The 16,898-nt window shown below is 36.6% G+C and overlaps 1 protein-coding gene across 3 annotated transcripts in view; it reads left to right on the top strand.

The window, feature by feature from the left end:
• The window catches only part of CFAP69 (cilia and flagella associated protein 69), a 69,817-nt gene that overhangs the window by 41,283 nt on the left and 11,636 nt on the right, over window positions 1–16,898 (top strand). For all 3 annotated transcript variants that reach the window (XM_060108253.1, XM_060108254.1, XM_060108252.1), the window contains exons 13-15: window positions 3–167; window positions 3,285–3,403; window positions 5,178–5,296. In XM_060108253.1, coding sequence (XP_059964236.1) covers window positions 3–167; window positions 3,285–3,403; window positions 5,178–5,296 — 403 coding nt within the window. The remainder of the gene's footprint in view (window positions 1–2; window positions 168–3,284; window positions 3,404–5,177; window positions 5,297–16,898) is intronic.

The raw sequence follows: 16,898 nt of genomic DNA, 5'->3' as shown, positions 1-16,898 counted from the left end.
AGATTCCTTCTTTAGTCATGGGAACAGTTTTCATGGTACAGGTGGCCGTGGAAACAAGTTTGCCCAGATGCGTTACAGTTTAAGACTCTTGAGAGCCATGGTCTACCTTGAGCATGAGACCATAAACAAGGATCTTTGTGAAAAGAGAGCAATTCAGCAACTGATAGGTAAAAACATAACATGTTTGTGTCCTGATGAAAGTAGAATGTTTATAAATTAGAACTTTTGTTTTAAATGTTTTTCTACACATTTATTTTGTCCTATAGCTGACAAACTCCTGAATATTTTCTTGATTTTTGTTTCATACTGTTACTATAAATTAGTTTGTCTTTACTGAAACATCATGATCACTTATCCTTTAAACATTTGTTTACTTAATTCAGGTACCGTTTCATTTAGGATTATCTTTATCTTTTTTTTTTTTTTTTAATGGGCTAGTGTTATATTTCACTCTTCTAGGAGTAAGATCACCACTTTTTGGCCAGGCCTTTTGGAGTCATTTTAAAAGAGGTTAACATTACATTTTCCAGTGCATTTGACATTACCAGAACACTGGTACGCTGCTGTATACAGAAATGTACATAGGTTTTCTGATGTGAAATATCAGGATATCCTTAATTTTCAGCTTAAAGTGTTGACTGTGCTAAGTCACTTTATCTCCAATATACATACATGCAAGCTCAGTGTAAAATTCAGAACCCCTAAGCAAAAGCTTTCTACCTTTTGTTACTTAAAAAATAAATAGTTCTCTGGCCCTAACCTTTCCTGACTTTGAGAAGTAAGAGCTATATTTGTCATATCTATGTTCAGTGACTGTCTCATGAGTAGGTGGTATAATTTGCTGGATGTCAATTAATTACAAATGCTTACTCAAAAACTCTTCTACCTGTTCAGTGCCTTCTCTTCCATCATTAGTGGATTGGGGTGGTGCCCTCTAATAATAATACTAGTAAGCAAAATGAGGATATTGAAAAGGGGGCTAGGCAAAAACATTCACTCTCTTGATGAGCTTACTGGGGGATGACCAAACCTGAAAGTAGATTTTATCACTTCTGTGCACATTTCATGATACAGAACTCAGTGTGAAGGCCCCAGCCTAACTGGGTGAATACAGTTTTCCATGTATCCAAGAAGAGGTCTTAATCTTACCTGGGTAGCAAGTGGGGAAGGGAAAGCAAATAGCAAGGGTTCTTTTCTTCTCAGGACCTTTCCCTTTAACTTGAAAGAAGCTGATCTTTATTATGTGAGTTCCTAGGGGCAGGAACCTTCTCTTACAGAGTCTAACAGAGGCTCTATAGTAGTAATAAGCTCAACAAATAGTAATTGCACTGTAAATGTAAATGTTTATACACCTGTTGTGTAGGCACTGGTGTCATAAATATGTATAGAACAGAACTCTCAGGACCTTGCCTTAATGAAAACAAAAGGAAAGATATATGTCATAGAAAGATAGCATGCATTATCCTGCACTGTTAGTAAGGCACCTAGTGAGTAATACAGAGAGTAAATGCCACAGGGTAGTTTTCAATGCTGGGCAATCTTAACAAGAATCTTTATGAGTTAGGGTGTGAGGGTAAGGCTGGTTTCAAGAGGGAAAAAAGAGAGAGAGAGAGAGAGAGAGAGAGAGAGAGAGAGAGAGAGAGATGGTCTTTCAAGCAAGGGGACAGCATAAACAGAGACATGAAGCCAAAATATACATGATGATGTGTTCAGAGCTAGCTTAAGTGGAGTCAAAGTTTTATGAAGACAAATAATATGAGATAAAGTTAATTGTCTAGTCAGAGGCCAAGCTAGAAAGAGTTTTTTTTTTTTTTTTTTTTTTTTTTTTTTTTTTTGCGGTACACGGGCTTCTCACTGCTGTGGCCTCTCCCGTTGCGGAGCACAGGCTCCGGATGCGCAGGCTCAGCGGCCATGGCGCACGGACCCAACCGCTCTGCGGCATGTGGGATCTTCCCAGACCGGAGAACGAACCCGTGTCCCCTGCATCGGCAGGCGGACTCTCAACCACTGCGCCACCAGGGAAGCCCTAGAAAGAGTTTTGAATGGCATACCATAATAGAGTTTGAACTTCATTCTCTTTAAGCATGGGGAGCTATTAGTGGTTTGGATTAGGGAAGTTATATGTGCAATGCTATTTTAGAAAGAGGAAATCTGAAAAATATATCCAATGGTTAGAATAGAGCAAGGAGAGGGTAAATGTACTGAGTTAAAGGATACCGAAATATTAAGAAAATAATTCAGTATTAACATAACATTTATTACAGACAACAGGGAAAGTGACATCCCTGTACATAGGTAGGAAGAAGAGGAGATAATCTAGAAAGGAGAAGCAGATGCAAGGCCAGCCTTGCAAGGTTGGATTCCTAGAAGGTGTCCTAATAAGGGAGCATAGGCCCTCTGTCCATGGCATGCCTCTGCCCTGGCCTCCAGCATGCTCACCTAGCCTTCCTAGCCTCTGATCCTTCACCTACTGTAATTCATCCTAACAGGACCAAGAATTGTCCCTTCAGAGCCAACAGTGAAAATAGGCTGTGATTTCCATGGTCCTTTTACTTTGAAACATAGATCCACACCTTCCTGCTAATGCCAGTGATCCCTTAGTAACTGAGGGAAAATGACTTTTGTTCCTTATACAAAGCTTAAAGGAAAAGTCCTTTTTTTGAGGCAAAATTTTATTGTGAATGACATTCCATCAGTGTAAGTGGCTATTTTCAAGTCTTTTAAAATTTTGATTGGAAGGAGAGCTTTTAAAGAACATGGGAATATTGCTACCTAAGTTGTTGAAGATGCCTTCAAGTGGACATAAGGAGATGATGCAGAAAGAAGTAACAGGAATAGAAAACGTACTTAGGGATGTCTTCCACCTTTGCTTAAGATTTACCCTGTTAACCACAAGGACAAGAAGAGATGAGGCAAGCTATGATCAGGCATTTTGGTCATATATTTGCAAAGGCACGCATCTTTGCCTCATGAAACTGCATATTTACAAACAGTTTTGTTTGCTTGGTGAAGTATCAGGTTGTTAAGGGCTTCTTTTAATGACATGCCATTAATTATGTACTAGAAATTCTATATATATGGGGCTACTGATTGTATTGAGATCCCAATGAATACATTTATCATCTTCTGTCTACAGCTTCTAGGAAAACGTACAATGAAAATAGCCCTTTTAAAAGTAGTTTTTCTAGTTGAAATTTTATAAGAAAGAATTTCAGAACAGTAATTGATCAAAATAGAAATACAATGTTCAATAACTTTACATTCTTTAACTTTTTTCAAATCAGGAATCTTTAAAAATACAATAAGCAAGTATAATGATAAGGAAGAGGCCATTCTTTTGGAAATTCAATCTGATATTTTACTTATTTTATCTGGTCTCTGTGAACATCATATTCCTAGGAAGGTATGTATGCCTGTGAATCAAAGTTTTGTTCAGATCTCTCAATCACATAACACTGAACTTTTTCTTAGTAAATGTCCATAAATGTTGGTGTTTTTTTAACCTTACAAAGATTTAATATTCTTTTTTAAGAGTATAATTACATACAGTAAAGTATATAGATCTTAAATATATAGGTTGATAGGTTTTGACAAATGTATACATCCACTTAACCAATATCGCAATTAAAATATAGAATTTTTTTTTTGTGGTACGCGGGGCTCTCACTGTTGTGGCCTCTCCCGTTGCGGAGCACAGGCTCCGGACGCGCAGGCTCAGCGGCCATGGCTTACGGGCCCAGCTCCACGGCATCTGGGATCTTCCCGGACCGGGGCACAAACCCGCGTCCCCTGCATCGGCAGGCGGACTCTCAACCACTGTGCCACCAGGGAAGCCCCAAATATAGAATATTTTTTATCTCCCTGTAAAATTCTTTCATGCCGCTTAGCAGCCATGCCCCCACTTGCCTACAGGCAACCACTTTTCTGATTTCTATTCCCATAAATTAGTTTTGCCTATTTTATAACTTTATATGAATGGAATCACATAATTATTTACTCTATTAGTTCTGGTTTCTATCAGCCAGCACCATATTTCTGAAATATATCCATGTTGTTGCATGTATCAATAATTCATTCCTTTTTATTGCTGAATAGTATTGTATGAATACAACAAAATTTGTTTCTCTATTCCCTTACTGATAAACATTTAGGTTGATTCCATTTAGGACTACTATGTTTAAAGCTTTAATTAACATTCTTGTACTAGTCTTTTCGTGGACATAATGCTTTAACTTCTCTTGGATAAATACCTAGGAGTGCAACTAATGGATCATAAGATAGGTGTATGTTTTGAAGAAACTGGCAAATAGTTTTCCAGAGTGGCTGTACCATTATAAATGATGTTTTGGGTTTGAATTGGGTTCATACCTAAAATTAAAAGTTAGAAAAAGAGATTAATTCCCTTTGATCTTTTTAATGCCATAGCAAACTCTGAGTCTCAGAGATTAATAACTTAAATAGCAAGACATAGATTATGAAGGTTTCAAGGTTCAATTATGAAGGTTTCAATAGAGTGATTTGAGGGAGAGGCAAAAAAGAACAGTAAACACATACTTAGCTCCAAGCTTTGGTGGAACTTCTTATATTCTACCACCCTGCGCCTGTGTTCTTCTGGAAAATACTCATAGTCTTGCTTACTGGGAACCAGAACTGAACGACAGGACAATAGGAAAGGTACTTGGTAATAGACAAATATTAATTGGTGAAAACATCACATAAATTATTAAAGGTTTTAACTGCTATTTATAAATTTATTTCTCTCGGGAACATTGGAAAATCTTCCATGATAGAATTTTAACCCCTTAAATTAGTTGTTGCTATCTAGTACTCATCTGACATGGTGTTAGATTACATTCATTACAATGTGGAAAAAAACCATGGGATAAGTCTTATGGTTTTTTTTTTTTTTTAAGAAAGAGAAAGGGAAAACATAAAGGGGCATTAAGCTGGCATGTTGATTGATATCCTCTCTAAAATGACTAGCTTTACAATAATTTGTCTTAAATTCCTGAGAGCAAGTGAGTACAAATTTGAAAATAAAAATTGTATTACAGTACTATTTTCCTAAAAATGTTGTTGTATTTTTCTGGTAGAAAAAGTTTTAGGGGACTGGATGAAACGGGAAAGGAAAGGATTATTTATTTATTTCATGAAATACTTTTAAATAAATCTCTTAGGAAATTTTTGGAACTGAAGGAGTGGATATAATTCTTCATGTAATGAAAACAGACCCCAAGAAGTTACAGAGTGGATTAGGCTATAATGTACTTCTTTTTAGTACATTGGACAGCATTTGGTGAGTATTACTGTACCCATGTTAGATAGAATCACAGTAAAAGAAACTTACCTCTTTTGGTAGCTATGTATGCCAATTTTCTTCCCTCAAAACTACAGCAGAAAGATAGCCTCTTTCTTTTCAGTAGTCCAGAAATGACACTATCCTTTGGAAAGTATTCTTGTCCATCACTCAAATATAAAACCATTCTTGTATCTAAACTTAAATCCTTGTTTTTGTGATTTGAATGAGTTCCATTTTGCCGTGGCCTGGGAAAACACAAGCATCTACTATTACTCATACAGTATTCTTATTCTTGAAGACTGCTGAATTCCTCATTCATCTTATCTTAAAAAGTTGAAAACCAGTTGATTAGGTATTTCCTAATCAATATTGTTTCCCAAACATTTTAGCATTCCAAAGGGCAAATATATATAAATACACACACACACACACACACACACACACACACACACACACACATATATACTACTTAACATTAATTTATGAAATTTTGTCTTGGGGAAAATTAGTTGAGTTTCCTATATCATTAACACAACACATTTCTTCTATCTGGGTGGAATTCATGAGAGCCACACTACAACACATTCGTTTAAAAACAAATAAACAAACAAACAAACAAAAAATTCATGACTATAGACCAAATGGGCCTAACAGGTGTATGTAGAACATTCTACCAATAACAGCAGAAAACATTTTTTTCAATCACTGTGATATTGTGATTTATAATTTAAAAATATGTATTTGGTCCATTTCTAGTACAGAGCTCCTAAAACTCTTAAAATTTCTTAATTAATAAGAGCAATGGGAACATCTTTTGTTACAATATTTGGTCTTTTATCCTCAGTTCCTCTAATAGTTTCAGAGTAATAAAGATGAAAGTAGTATCTTTTGTTATTCATAACAAGCCCCTTTCAACTACATCTGAGGTTATGTTAATGATGTGATTTTTGGAAAGCCCCTAGATAACCGCAGGATGGGAGCCTGGTTGCCAGGGGAACTAACTATATGGTTAATTAAAGGGTTGTAACTTTCAGCTACACCCTCAACCTCCAGGGAGGGGAGAGAGGCTGAAAATTGAGTTTAACCATCAATGGCCACTGATTTCATCAATTACACCTACATAATGAAGCCTCCATAAAAATCCTAAACTATGAGATTGAGAGAGCGTCCAGGTTGGTGAACACTTGGAGGTGCTGAGAGAGGGCATGGAAGCTCCACGCCCCTTCCCCATATACCTTGCCTTGATCATCTCTTCCATCAGGCTGTTCCCAAGTTGGATCATTTTACAATAAACTAGTAATCTAGTAAGTAAACTATTTTCCTGAGATCTGTGAGCTACGCTATAGCTGGTTTATCAGAAGCACAGGTGACAACCTGGACCGGAATTTAAGGTTGGGGAAGGAAAGCAGCACAGTCTTGTGGGACTGAACCCTTAACCTGTGAGATCTGATGCTAACCTAGGTAGATAGTTTCTGAATTGAACTGAATTGTCAGACACCCAGTTAATGTCCACTGAGAATTGAAGAATTGGTTTGTGTAGGAAAAACCTACACATTTGGTGGCCCTAAGTGAAGTATTTAGAGTAGTTTTGAGAGGAGACAGAGAGTTTTTTTCTTTTTTTTTTTTTACGAACAAAAATGGAGCATTCTCTAGGGTAAATCACATGTAAGTTCATAAAACAAGTCTTGAGAAATTTAAGAAGACTGAAATCATTCCTTTCTGACCACAGCTGAATACAACTAGAAATCAATAACAAAAGGAAACCAGAAAAACTCACAAATGCATGGAAATCAAACAACACACTCTTGAACAACCATTGGGTCAAAGACAAAAATAAAAGGGAAATTAGAAAATTTCTCAAGAAAAACTAAAATGAAAACACAACATACCTAAACTTACGTGATACAGGAAAAGCAGCACTAAGAGGGAAGTTTATAGTGAAAAATCCCTATGTTTAAAAAGAAGAGTCAAACATCCTAACTTTACACCTCAAGGAACTATAAAACAGAACAAACCAAGCCCAAAGTTATCAGAACAAAGGAAATGATAACAATTACAGCAGAAATAAATGAAATAGAGAATAGAAAAACTCAACAAAACCAAGAGTTGCTTCTCTGAAGAGAAAACAAACCTTTTTTGAAAATTGACAAAACTTTAGCTAGACTAAGAGAAAAAGAGAGAAGACTGAAATAAAATTATAAATGAAAGAGAAGACATCACAACAGATAACACAGAAATAAAAAAGATCATAAGGGACCGTTATAAAGCATCTGCCAACAAATTGGAAAACATAGAAGAAATGGATAAATTCCTAGAAATATACAATGTACTGAGACTGAATCAAGAGGAAATAAAAAGCCTGAACAGACAATAACAAAAAGGAGATTGAATCAGTAATCAAAAACCTCCCAGGCAAAAAAGCCCACATCCAGAGAGTTTCACATGTGATTTTTACCAAAAATGTAAAGAAGAATTATTCTGAAAGGTAGGAGAATAGGGAACACTTCCAAACTCATTTTATGAGGCCAGCATCACCATAACACCAAAGCCAGACAAAGACATCATAAAAAAGAATTGGAAGTTCCTTGGTAGTCCAGGGGTTAGGACTCAGCACTTTCACTGCCGTGGGCCTGGGTTCAATCCCTGGTCAGGGAACTAAGATCCTGCAAGCCACGCAGTGTGGCAAAAAAAAAAAAAAGAGAGAGAGAACTACAGACCAATATCCCTGATGAACATGGAAGCAAAAATCCTCTAGAAAATATTAGTAAACTGAATTCAACAGTACATTAAAAGGATTATACACCATGACCAAGTGGAATGTATCCCTGGAAAGTAAGAATAGTTCAAGATATGCATATTAGTCAATGTGATATACCACATTAATGTGGTATATCACAAAAGGACAAAAATCACATAATTATCTCAATGTATACAGAAAAATCATTTGACAATTCAACACCCTTTCATGATAAAAACTCTTAATAAATTAGGTGGAGAAGGAATTTACCTCAACACAATAAAGGCTGTATATGAAAAGGCCACAGCTAATATCACACTGAATGGTGAAAAGCTGAAAGCTTTTTCTCTAAGATCTGTATAAGGCAAGGATGCCCACTCTCACCACTTCTACTCAATATAGTACTATAAGTCCTACCCAGAGCAGTTAGGCAAGGAAAAAAAAAAAAGGCATCCAAATCAGAAAGAAAAAGGTAAAATTATCTCTGCAGATGACATGATCTTATATGTAAAAAACACTAAAGACTCCACCAAAAAAATGTTAGAACTGATAAATGAATTCAGTAAATTTGCAGGATACAAAATTAACATCTAAAAATCAGTTGCATTTCTATACACCAATAATGAACTACTCCAAAAAAGGAAATTAGGAAAACAATCACACTTGCAACTTCTAAGAATAAAATACTTAAAAATAAACATAACCAAGGGGTGAAAGACATAGTGGTACAGCCACTGTGGAAAACAGTATGGAGGTTCCTCAGAAAATGAAAGATAGAACTACCATATGATCCAGTAGTCTCATTTCTGGGTATATACCCAGAAGAATTGAAATCAGGATCTTGAAGAGATAGCTGCACTCTTATGTTCACTGCAGCATTATTCACAATAGCAAAGATACAGAAACCACCCAAATGTCCATCAACAGATGAATGAATAAAGAAAATGTGGTATATACATACAATGGAATATTACTCAGCTTTAAAAGAGAAGGAAATCCTACCATTTGCAAGAACATGGATGGACTTAGAAGACATTATGCTAAGTGAAATAAGTCATTCACAGAAGGATATCTCTTATACATAATTTCTCTTATAAAAGGTATCTAAGGGCTTCCCTGGTGGTGCAGTGGTTGAGAGTCTGCCTGCTGATGCAGGGGACACGGGTTTGTGCCCCGGTCCGGGGAGATCCCACATGCCACGGAGCGGCTGGGCCCGTGAGCCGTGGCAGCTAAGCCTGTGCGTCTGGAGCCTGTGCTCCCAACGGGAGAGACCACAACAGTGAGAGGCCCGCGTATGACAAGAAAAAGAAAAAAAGCATCTAAAATAGTCAAAAGTGTAGAAGTAGATAACAGTATGTAGACAGTGGAATGATGGAGTGAGGGAGGCATGAGGTGTTATCATTCACCGGGTATAATGTTATAGTCATACAAGATTAGTAAGTTCCAGAGATCTGCAGTACAACATTGCCCATAGATCTGCTCTGTAATATAGTGGCTATAGTTAAGGTAAGGTATTGTGTACTTAAACATTTGTTAAGTGCATAGATCTAGTATGTTCAGTGGTCTTACTACTAAAAAAAAAAAAATCACAAAGGGATACAAGGAAACTTTTAGAGGTGATGAATATTTTTATTACCTGGATTGTGGTGATAGTAACACAAATATATACATATGTGCAAACTCACCAAATTATATATAATATATGCAGATTTAAAAATTCCAGTTATATTTCAGTAAACATGGGGTGGGGGGGAAATTCTGATGAATATTACTTTCCATAAGATGAAGTAACTAGATTTATCCTCTGCAAATTCTCTGTTTATATAGAGAGCTGGAATACTCGGCTCTCTTTCAGATACACATAAACAATGGGGCTAATCAACTATCTAGTTTCTTTTTTACTGCAGAGAAGAGAGGGATATAGTGATAAAATGATAACCTGATCTTAGGTTTCAACAGCAAAGTCTTATTGACCAAAGTGCTGTATTAAGCATAGTAAAAAATTTAGAGATGAATATTAATGAGTACCATCCTTACTATCTACCAATACATTGGGATTCAGTGGTTACTGCAGAAAATGACTTGATGTTTTATCCCTTTTTTATTTAATACCTCACAGTTATACTAAGATAAAGATAAATAGTTTTATTTATCTGTGTCTTTTATTACAACACAACTCAAATCCCTTTGGCTAAGATATAATAAGTCCAATGTTTAATTAGTAACACTGGGCATCAGATCTTTTTCCTTTTCTTAGGAACTTAACTGAGAGGAGTTCTTTTTTTTTTTTTTTGTGGTACGCGGGCCTCTCACTGTTGTGGCCTCTCCCGTTGCGGAGCACATGCTCCGGACGCACAGGCTCAGCGGCCATGGCTCATGGGCCCAGCCGCTCCGCGGCATGTGGGATCTTCCCAGACCGGGGCACGAACCTGTGTCCCCTGCATCGGCAGGCAGATTCTCAACCACTGTGCCACCAGGGAAGCCCTGAGAGGAGTTCTTGTCTATTCATTTGAATCATGAAAGGACTTTACATTTTGTCAAACACTTTTACTTCTGTTGAGATATCATATAGTGTTTCTCCTTTATTCTGTTAATGTGGTCCACCACATTGTATTCCTTGAATAAGTCTGACCTGGTTATGGTGTATTATTTCTTTTTCTATGTTGTTGGATTCAATTAGCTAATATTTTTAGATTTTTTGGGGGGGTACCATGTAATGTGAGCTTAATTTTCCTTTTTATTAATGTTCCATGGATGGTTTTGGTATTTAGTTTATTTTGACCTCAGAAAACAGGAAATATTATTTCTAGAAAGAGTTTGTGTAAGATTGTTTTCATATCTTTCTTAAATAATTTGTGGAATTCACCGATTAAATCATCTGTGCCTAGAGTTCTCGTAGTAGAAATATTCTGAAGTATAGATTTCATTTCTTTAATATGTGTGTGTCTATTAAGGTTTTCTATTCTTGCATAGGTTCTGATGTCTTTTTCTAGGCACTCATTTATTTTGTCTAAATTTTCATATTTACTCTCATAAGGCTGTTTGTAATATCCTCTTAGGACTTTTAATGTCTGTAGGATACAAAGCAATGCTTTCTTTTCCTTTCTTGGTATTAATCATTTCTGCCTTCTCCCTCTAGCTTTTTTCTTGATGGGTTTCACCAGGAGTTGATCAATATTATTAGTCTTCTTAAAGAATCAATTTGTGTGCATTATTATTTCTATTTTATTTTGTTTTATATTTAATTAATTTCTGTGGGTTTTCTTTCTTTCATTCAATTTCACCTTTTCTATTTCTTTTGTTTTTCTGGAATTTAATTTTATTTTTATACACCAGTTCTTATTAGTCATCCATTTTATACACATCAGTGTATACATGTCAATCCCAATACACATCAGTGTATACATGTCAATCCCAATCACACCACCACCCCCAAGCCCCCGCCACTGTCCCCCCTAAGTATCCATACATTTGTTCTCTACATCTGTGTCTCAATTTCTGTCCTGCAAACTGGTTCATATGTACCATTTTTCTAGGTTCAACATATATGTGTTAATAAATGATTTTTTTTCTCTTTCTGACTTACTTCACTCTGTATGACAGACTCTAGGTCCATCCACCTCACTACAAATTACTCAACTTTGTTCCTTTTTATGGCTGAGTAATATTCCGTTGTCTATATGTACCACATCTTCTTTATCCATTCATCAGTCAATGGGCATTTAGGTTGCTTCCATGACCTGGCTATTGTAAATAGTGCTGCAATGAACATTGGGGTGCATGTGTCTTTTTGAATTATGGTTTTCTCTGGGTATATGCCCAGTAGTCGGATTGCTGAATCATATGGTAATTCTATTTTTAGCTTTTTAAGGAGCCTCCATACTGTTCTCCATAGTGGCTGTATCAACTTACATTCCCACCAACAGTGCAAGAGGGTTCCCTTTTCTCCACACCCTCTCCAGCATTTGTTGCTTGTAGATTTTCTGATGATGCCCATTCTAACTGGGGTGAGGTGATACCTCATTGTAGTTTTGATTTGCATTTCTCTAATAATTAGTGATGTTGAGCAGCTTTTCGTGTGCTGCTTGGCCATCTGTATGTCTTCTTTGGAGAAATGTCTATTTAGGTCTTCTGCCCAGTTTTGGATTGGGTTGTTTGTTTCTTTAATATTGAGCTGCATGAGCTGTTTATATACTTTGCAGATTAATCCTTTGTCCGTTGATTCATTTGGAAATATTTTCTCCCATTCTGAGGGTTGTCTTTTCGTCTTGTTTATGGTTTCCTTTGCTGTGCAAAAGCTTTGAAGTTTCATTAGGTCCCGTTTGTTTATTTTTGTTTTTATTTCCATTACTCTAGGAGATGGATCAAAAAAGATCTTGCTGTGATTTATGTCAAAGAGTGTTCTTCCTATGTTTTCCTCTAAGAGTTTTATAGTGTCCAGTCTTACATTTAGGTCTCTAATCCATTTTGAGTTTATTTTTGTGTATGGTGTTAAGGAGTGTTCCAATTTCATTCTTTTACATGTAGCTGTCCAATTTTCCCAGCACCACTTATTGAAGAGACTGTCTTTTCTGCATTGTATATCCTTGCCTCCTTTGCCATAGATTAGTTGACCATAGGTGCGTGGGTTTACCTCTGGGCTTTCTGTCTTGTTCCATTGATCTATGTGTCTGTTTTTGTGCCAGTACCATATTGTCTAGATTACTGTAGCTTTGTAGTACAGTCTGAAGTCAGGTAGTCTGATTCCTCCAGCTCTGTTTTTTCCCTCAAGACTGCTTTGGCTATTCAGGGTCTTTTGTGTTTCCATAAAAATTTTAAGATTTTTTGTTCTAGTTCTGTAAAAAATACCATGGGTAATTTGATAGGGATTGCATTGAATCTGTAGATTGCTTTGGGGAGTATAGTGATTTTCACAATATTGATTATTCCAATCCAAGAACATGGTATATCTCTCCATCTGTTGGTATCCTCTTTAATTTCTTTCATCAGTGTCTTATAGTTTTCTGCATACAGGTCTTTTGTCTCCCTAGGTAGGTTTATTCCTAGGTATTTTATTCTTTTTGTTGTAATGGTAAATGGGAGTGTTTCCTTAATTTCTCTTTCAGATTTTTCATCGTTAGTATATAGGAATGCAAGAGATTTCTGTGCATTAATTTTGTATCCTGCAACTTTACCAAATACATTGATTAGCTCTAGTAGTTTTCTGGTGGCATCTTTAGTATTCTCTATGTATAGAATCACGTCATCTGCAAACAGCAACAGTTTTACTTCTTCTTTTCCAATTTGGATTCCTTTTATTTCTTTTTCTTCTCTGATTGCTGTGGCTAGGACTTCCAAAACTATGTTGAATAATAGTGGTGAGAGTGGACATCCTTGTCTTGTTCCTGATCTTAGAGGAAAGGCTTTCAGTTTTTCACCATTGAGAATGATGTTTGCTGTGAGTTTGTCATATATGGCCTTTATTATGTTGAGGTATGTTCCCTCTATGCCCACTTTCTGGAGAGTTTTTGTCATAAATCGATGTTGAATTTTGTCAAAAGTTTTTCTGCATCTATTGAGATGATCATATTGTTTTTATACTTCAATTTGTTAATATGGTGTATCACATTGATTGATTTGCATATATTGAAAAATTCTTGCATCCCTGGGATAAATCCCACTTGATCATGGTGTATGATCCTTTTAATGTATTGTTGAATTCTGTTTGCTAGTATTTTGTTGAGGATTTTTGCATCTATATTCATCAGTGATATTAGTCTGTAATTTTCTTTTTTTGTAGTATCTTTGTCTGGTTTTGGTATCAGGGTGATGGTGGCCTCATAGAATGAGTTTGGGAGTGTTCCTTCCTCTGCAATTTTTTGGAAGAGTTTGAGAAGGATGGGTGTTAGCTCTTCTCTAAATGTTTGATAGAATTCACCTGTGAAGCCATCTGGTCTTGGACTTTTGTTTGTTGGAAGATTTTTAATCACAGTTTCAATTCCATTACTTGTGATTAGTCCATTCATATTTTCTACTTTTTCCTGGTTCAGTCTTGGAAGGTTATACCTTTCTAAGAATTTGTCCATTTCTTCCAGTTGTCCATTTTATTGGCATAGAGTTGCTTGTAGTAATCTCTTAGGATGCTTTGTATTTCTGTGGTGTCTGTTGTAGCTTCTCCTTTTTCATTTCTAATTTTATTGATTTGAATCCTCTACCTGTTTTTCTGATGAGTCTAATGGTTTATCAACTTTGCTTATCTTCTCAAAGAACCAGCTTTTAGTTTTATTGATCTTTGCTATTGTTTTCTTTGCTTCTATTTCATTTATTTCTGCTCTGATCTTTATGATTTCTTTCCTTCTGCTAACTTTGGGTTTTGTTTGTTCTTCTTTCTCTAGTTCCTTTACGTGTAAGGTTAGATTGTTTATTTGAGATTTTTCTTGTTTCTCGAGGTAGGCTTGTATAGCTATAAACTTCCTTCTTAGAACTGCTTTTGCTGAATCCCATAGGTTTTGGATCATCCTGTTTTCATTGTCATTTGTCTCTAGGTATTTTTTGATGTCCTCTTTTATTTCTTTAGTGATCTCTTGGTTATTTAGTAATGTGTTGTTTAGCCTCCATGTGTTTGTGTTTTTTACGTTTTTTTCCCTGTAATTGATTTCTAATTGTATAGTGTTGTGGTCAGAAAAGATGCTTGATATGATTTCAACTTCCTTAAATTTACTGAGGCTTGATTTGTGACCCAGGATGTGATCTATCCTGGAGAATGTTCCGTGCGCACTTGAGAAGAAAGTGTATTCTGCTGTTTTTGGATGGAATGTCCTATATCAATTAAATCTATCTGGTCTAATGTGTTATTTAAAGCTTCTGTTTCCTTATTTATTTTCATTTTGGATGATCTGTCCATTGGTGTAAGTGAGGTGTTAAAATCCCCCACTATTATTGTGTTACTGTCAATTTCCTCTTTTATAGCTGTTAGCAGTTGCCTTATGTATTGTGATGCTCCTGTGTTGGATGCATATATATTTATAATTGTTATATCTTCTTTTTGGATTGATCCCTTCACCATTATGTAGTGTCCTTCCTTGTCCCTTGTAACATTCTTTATTTTAAAGTGTATTTTTTCTGATATGAGTATTGCTACTCCAGCTTTCTTTTGATTTCTGTTTGCATGGAATATCTTTTTCCATCCCCTCACTTTCAGTCTGTACGTGTCCCTAGGTCTGAAGTGGGTCTCTTTTACACAGCATATATATGGGTCTTGTTTTTGTATCCATTCAGCAAGCCTGTGTATTTTTGTTGGAGCATTTAATCCATTCATGTTTAAGGTTATTATTGATATGTATGTTCCTATTACCATTTTCTTAATCGTTTTGGGTGTGTTTTTGTAGGTCCTTTTCTTCTCTTGTGTCTCCCACTTAGAGAAGTTCTTTTAGCATTTGTTTTAGAGCTGGTTTGGTGGTGCTGAATTCTCTTGACTTTTGCTTGTCTGTAAAGCTTTTGATTTCTCCATCCAATCTGAATGAGATCCTTGCTGGGTAGAATAATCTAGGTTGTAGGTTTTCCCTTTCATCACTTTAAGTATGTCATGCCACTCCCTTCTGGCTTGTAGATTTTCTGCTGAGAAATCAGCTGTTAACCTTATGGGAGTTCCCTTGTATGTTATTTTCATTTTTCCCTTGCTGCTTTCAATATTTTTTCTTTGTCTTTAATTTTTGCCAATTTGATTACTATGTGTCTCAGAGTGTTTCTCTTTGGGTTTATCCTGTATGGGACTCTCTGCACTTCCTGGACTTGGGTGGCTATTTCCTTTCCCATGTTAGGGAAGTTTTCGACTATAATCTCTTCACATATTTTCTCAGGTTCTTTCTCTCTCTCTTCTACTTCTGGGACCCCTATAATGCGAATGTAGTTTCGTTTAATGTTGTCCCAGAGATCTCTTTCTTAGGCTGTCCTCATTTCTTTTCATTCTTTTTTCTTTATTCTGTTCCACAGCAGTGAATTCCACCATTCTGTCTTCCAGGTTAGTTATCCGTTCTTCTGCCTCAGTTATTCTGCTATTGATTCCTTCTAGTGTAGTCTTCATTTATTGTATTGTTCATCTCTGTTTGTTTGTTCTTTAATTCTTCTAGGTCTTTGTTATACATTTCTTGCATCTTCTCGATCTTTGTCTGTATTCTTTTTCCAAGGTCCTGGATCATCTTCACTATTATTATTCTGATTTCTTTTTCTGGAATGTTGCCTATCTCCACTACATTTAGTTGTTTTTCTGGGGTTTTATCTTGTACCTTCATCTGGTACATAGCCCTCTGCCTTTTCATCTTGTCTATCTTTCTATGAATGTGGTTTTTGTTTCACAGGCTGCAGGATTGTAGTTCTTGCTTCTGCTGTCTGCCCTCTGGTGGATGAGGCTATCTAAGAGGCTTGTGCAAGTTTTCTGATGGGAGGGACTGGTGGTGGGTAGAGCTGGCTTTTGCTCTGGTGGGCAGAGCTCAGTAAAACTTTAATCTGCTTGTCTGCTGAAAGGGTGGGGCTGGGTCCCCTCCCTGTTCGTTATTTGGCCTGAGGCAACCCAACACTGGAGCCTACCCAGGCTCTTTGGTGGGGCTAGTGTCGGACTATGGGAGGGCTCACACCAAGGAGTACTTCCCAGAACTTCTGCTGCCAGTGTCCTTGTCCTCACGGTGAGACAGACCCACCCCCATCTCTGCAGGAGACCCCCCAGCAGTAGCAGGTAGGTCTGGTTCAGTCTCTATGGAGACACTGCTCCTTCCCCTGGGTCCCGATGCGCAAACTATTTTGTGTGTGCCCTCCAAGAATGGAGTCTCTGTTTCCCCCAGTCCTGTCAAAGTCCTGCAGTCAAATCCTGCTAGCCTTCAAAGTCTG

The sequence above is a fragment of the Mesoplodon densirostris genome, chromosome 9, assembly GCF_025265405.1.
Source record: "Mesoplodon densirostris isolate mMesDen1 chromosome 9, mMesDen1 primary haplotype, whole genome shotgun sequence".
Taxonomy (NCBI): Eukaryota; Metazoa; Chordata; class Mammalia; order Artiodactyla; family Ziphiidae; genus Mesoplodon; species Mesoplodon densirostris.
The sequence above is the reverse complement of the archived record's forward strand: the minus strand, read 5'-3'. Positions and strand labels throughout refer to the sequence as shown.